Source organism: Osmerus mordax, chromosome 3, assembly GCF_038355195.1.
Source record: "Osmerus mordax isolate fOsmMor3 chromosome 3, fOsmMor3.pri, whole genome shotgun sequence".
Taxonomy (NCBI): domain Eukaryota; kingdom Metazoa; phylum Chordata; class Actinopteri; order Osmeriformes; family Osmeridae; genus Osmerus; species Osmerus mordax.
This window is the reverse complement of record NC_090052.1, coordinates 2,380,163-2,384,180: the sequence shown is the minus strand read 5'-3', so window position 1 is coordinate 2,384,180 and position 4,018 is coordinate 2,380,163. Positions and strand designations below refer to the sequence as shown.

Sequence of the window (4,018 nt, the reverse complement as noted above, 5' to 3'; positions counted from 1 at the left end):
GAGGGAAAAGAGGAAAAACTCTGGATGGAACTGAAAACAAGCTGTGGGAACATCCGAAGGTTCCCTCAGAGAGACGGAAAGAGAGAGAGGGGATGGATGGATGGAAGATGAAGAGGGAGAGTGTCTGGGCTGTCAAGATGGAGGCAAAGACAGACAAGTGATATACCAGCCCCCAGAATGGGAAGAAATAGCCCGTCTGGCATGTGAGAAGATGTTTTGGGTTTCCTTTTAGCTGCCGTCTTCACCTAACCTGACGTCGCTAGATGACTTGTTACACAGTCCCATCTGGGAAGTCATCCTTGGAAAACTGTTTGGAAATGGCAGGCACATTCCAAAAAGACTGGGATGATGTGATTGGATGAAGCATCTGTCCAACACCATCTGGCATCACAACCAGTAGCACAACCACTCCCTTAGCTGCCAGGACTCTGATTGGCCCGAACCACTGCGGTTCAAACGAATGACTCGGAGCTTGGCAAGATAGACGAGTGGTCGCGATCTCGCGGATCCAGCTGTCCCAGGAAGTTAGCCCTCACCACCCCAGTCTCATGCTCGGAGTCTGTCTGGGATATCTGTTTTCTGTCAGAGGGAACCAGGTTTATTTTCATCTCTCTGCCATTGTTATTTATCAGGGGAAGTCAAGGCTTTCTTAGGAAGAGCTGATATAACCCAGTCATCCGAGCGCCAAGCTCTGCTCGGGATTCATTCTGATCAGACTTCTCTGCTGAGACTGTCAACAAATAAGCGCAGCTAGTTCAGGCAGGGCAGCGCGCGTCATCCGCTCATTATCACACCTGTGTGAGCAGCACAAGCCTATTGGGCCACGTCCGATTAGACGGCATTAAAAGGCTGTGCGGATACGCACACACACGCACACACTCAGCCCATTTGTTGTATGATCAGTGCTGCTGCCACCCTCCACCGTCCCCTTCTCCCCCATGCCGTCTGTATGTTCTATCCACCAGGGGGATAATGTCTCTGTTGCTCCCTGCCTCATATGTCATGTATGTATGTGTTGCATCGAGGAGGCAGGGAGCGCTTCCCTTAGATCATCCACTCCGTCAAAGTCAAAACCTACATGACCATGTCATGTAACTATAAATGCTCAAATCTAATACGTGATTGTCTTGACTAAACTAGGGAATCAGTCAGGTCTTCCGTCAGAGAGATGAGGCCATTTCACCTTCAGCTTCATCTGAATCTTCTCCCTTACTCTGTGCATCAGACAGATCATGCATTAATAGCGTACCAGACCTACGGACAGCTGGGCGAAAATATGTGCACGTATAATGTCTCTTAATTAGTAGATTGCCAGGATGAAAGTGTGTTTGTCAAAGTGTGCACGTGTGTGCATGTGACCGTTGATTTTTTTTAAACAAAGCGTGTGCGTGTATTTGCATGTATGTATTTTTGTCTGGACTGGATGACTTGTGTTTATTTGTGCTCGCTCGCGTCAGACTGTCTCCCTCCAGGGTTGTAAAACTGATGAGTCAACCCAAAGACTTGGAAGGATTGCGTCATCAGGCACCAATTAAAAGCCTCAGAATTCAGCATGGACACATGAAGTCTGTTAATGAATAGCAACTAAGGGGGTAAATGGTGACCCATCAAATCATAACACTCAAAGTAGACTATCAGGTTATGGGCCCTAGTACTGTAGGTGTGCTGGTTTCCTTGCTGATAGAACTGAGTTGTCTTGACTGAACATTCAATCAGTCTGTGCATTGAAGTGAATGAGTTCAGTGCTGCCTATTCTTTGTAGCGACTGCTGGTACTGTAGTCGTGATTGTGGAGGAGCTGTCCTTGGTGATGAAGTTGTCCTTGGTGCTGAAGTTGTCCCTGGTGCTGAATCTGTCCCTGGTGCTGAAGCTGTCCCAGATGCTGAATCTGTCCCTGGTGCTGAATCTGTCCCTGGTGCTGAAGTTGTCCCTGGTGCTGAATCTGTCCCTGGTGCTGAAGTTGTCCCTGGTGCCTAAGCTGTCTCTGGTCCTGATTGTAGAGAAGCTGTTTCTGTGATTTGTGGGTGAGAGGGTGTGTAACCCCTTGTAGAATTCCATTCTGTACCCATTTAATGTTGAGCTTTCAAACTGAAACAAACATTTAATTGTAATAAGGTCGTGTTGTTTTCATGAACATTGTTCTCAGGGCAAAACCCGTCATGGTGGAATGTGCAGTGAGGAGTATACTAATGAGCCATATTGTTTGTGAAAATCATCAAACAGTTGAGGCATGTCTATATATATGGAGGGAATATATATATATATGTGTGCACATATCCACTTATTGTGTGTGTGCGTGAATGTGTGCGTACATGCGTGCTTGTGTGTGTAATACGTGCGCGTGTAATGTGCATGTGTGTAACGTGTGTGTAACGTGTAGCGTGTGTAGTGTGTGTAGCGTGTGTGTGAGATCAGGGGCCTTGCGCTCCTCTGACATGCCAGAGCAGCACCGAGCGTTCCTGCGCCAGGGGGTTAGCAGCCAACATGGCACACTGTAATTACCCTGAACATTACGTGTCAGCCCGGACTGGAGCTGTAAAAGCATGTCAGGATTCACCGGCACAGTTATAAAACTATTAAGATTCGTTTAGCCACCCCTCCATCTCACCCTCTTTTTATCCTGCTCCCTCTGCTAATCCCTTCCCCTCTCGCCCTCGCTCTCTCTCTCTCTCTCTCTCTCCTCTCTCTCTCTCTCTCTCTCTCTCTCTCTCTCTCTCTCTCTCTCTCTCTCTCTCTCTCTTCTCTCTCTCTCTCTCTCTCTCACTCTGTCTTCCTACCTTTTTCTCTCTTTCTTTTTCAATCTGTTCTCTCAGTCTCCCTCCTCCCACTTCTCTTCCCTCTTTCTAATAGTTACACAAACACCCATTCATACACGCATGTATTCAGACATAAACACATTCTTTCCTCAATGTGTCTGCGCTCATTTTACTTCTCTCTCACCCCCCCCCCCCCCTTTCTCAGGCAACTCAGTTTCCCTCCATCTCAATGTTTTTCCTCTCTCCTCTCCCCGCCTCCCTCTCTCCTCTCCTCTTCATCCCTTTCTCTCCTCTCCTCTTCCTCCCTCTCTCCTCTCCTCTTCATCCCTCTCTACTCTCGTTTCCCTCCGCGCCTCCCTCTAACTCCCTGTTGAGGGAGAAACAGAGCTAGAGTTTGTGCCTGTTCCTTAAAAGCAGATGTGAAGTTTTGCATCCACACAAGCCCCACAAGTACAACTTGTGAGAACCATTTACAACGAAGCATGAATGTGTGTGCGTGTGTATGTGTGTGTGTGTGTGTGTGTGTGTAGGGCGGGTCAGATCAGTCCATGCCAAGCCAACAGCTTATGGCTCTAACAACCTTAATATAATTCACCCCACCCCAAGTGGATTTTGTAATTTATCATCGAATTTTCAGTCCACAGATTTTTAATTTTGATTAATTTACATATTCTGTTAAAGTGGTCAGGCGCATTTTCAATTAACCAGATACCTCCGGTAGTAGATGTTTTACTGTGTCGTTAAAATCCTTAATTTCTTTTCTGAGCACTGAGGATGTTTGTCATTAGCCCCACTTTGAATCATGCTCCCCAAAATTCAATTTTCGTACTTCTGGCACCCCCCGGGCTGTTCCACGCGGACACCGGAACCATAAAACCGTGGAACACATCTCTGCTTCTGAACAGATTGGAAACAATGTCACATTCTTAACTTTTACAGCTGCCCGGAACGAACACGACGGAAAACCCCAACGTCAAACTAGATCTCCCTGGTTTATAAACCCCAACGTCAAACTAGATCTCCCTGGTTTATAAACCCCAACGTCAAACTAGATCTCCCTGGTTTATAAACCCCAACGTCAAACTAGATCTCCCTGGTTTATAAACCCCAACGTCAAACTAGATCTCCCTGGTTTATAAACCCCAACGTCAAACTAGATCTCCCTGGTTTATAAACCCCAACGTCAAACTAGATCTCCCTGGTTTATAAACCCCAACGTCAAACTAGATCTCCCTGGTTTATAAACCCCAACGTCAAACTAGA

General features: G+C 46.8%; 1 protein-coding gene across 1 annotated transcript in view; it reads right to left on the bottom strand.

Moving 5' to 3' along the window:
• syt17 (synaptotagmin XVII) overlaps positions 1-2,057 on the bottom strand; it is a 6,933-nt gene extending 4,876 nt beyond the window's left edge. The window contains exon 1 of the mRNA XM_067231422.1: positions 1,776-2,057. Within this exon, the coding sequence (XP_067087523.1) occupies positions 1,776-2,057 (282 nt within the window). The remainder of the gene's footprint in view (positions 1-1,775) is intronic.
• Positions 2,058-4,018: the final 1,961 nt, after the last annotated feature.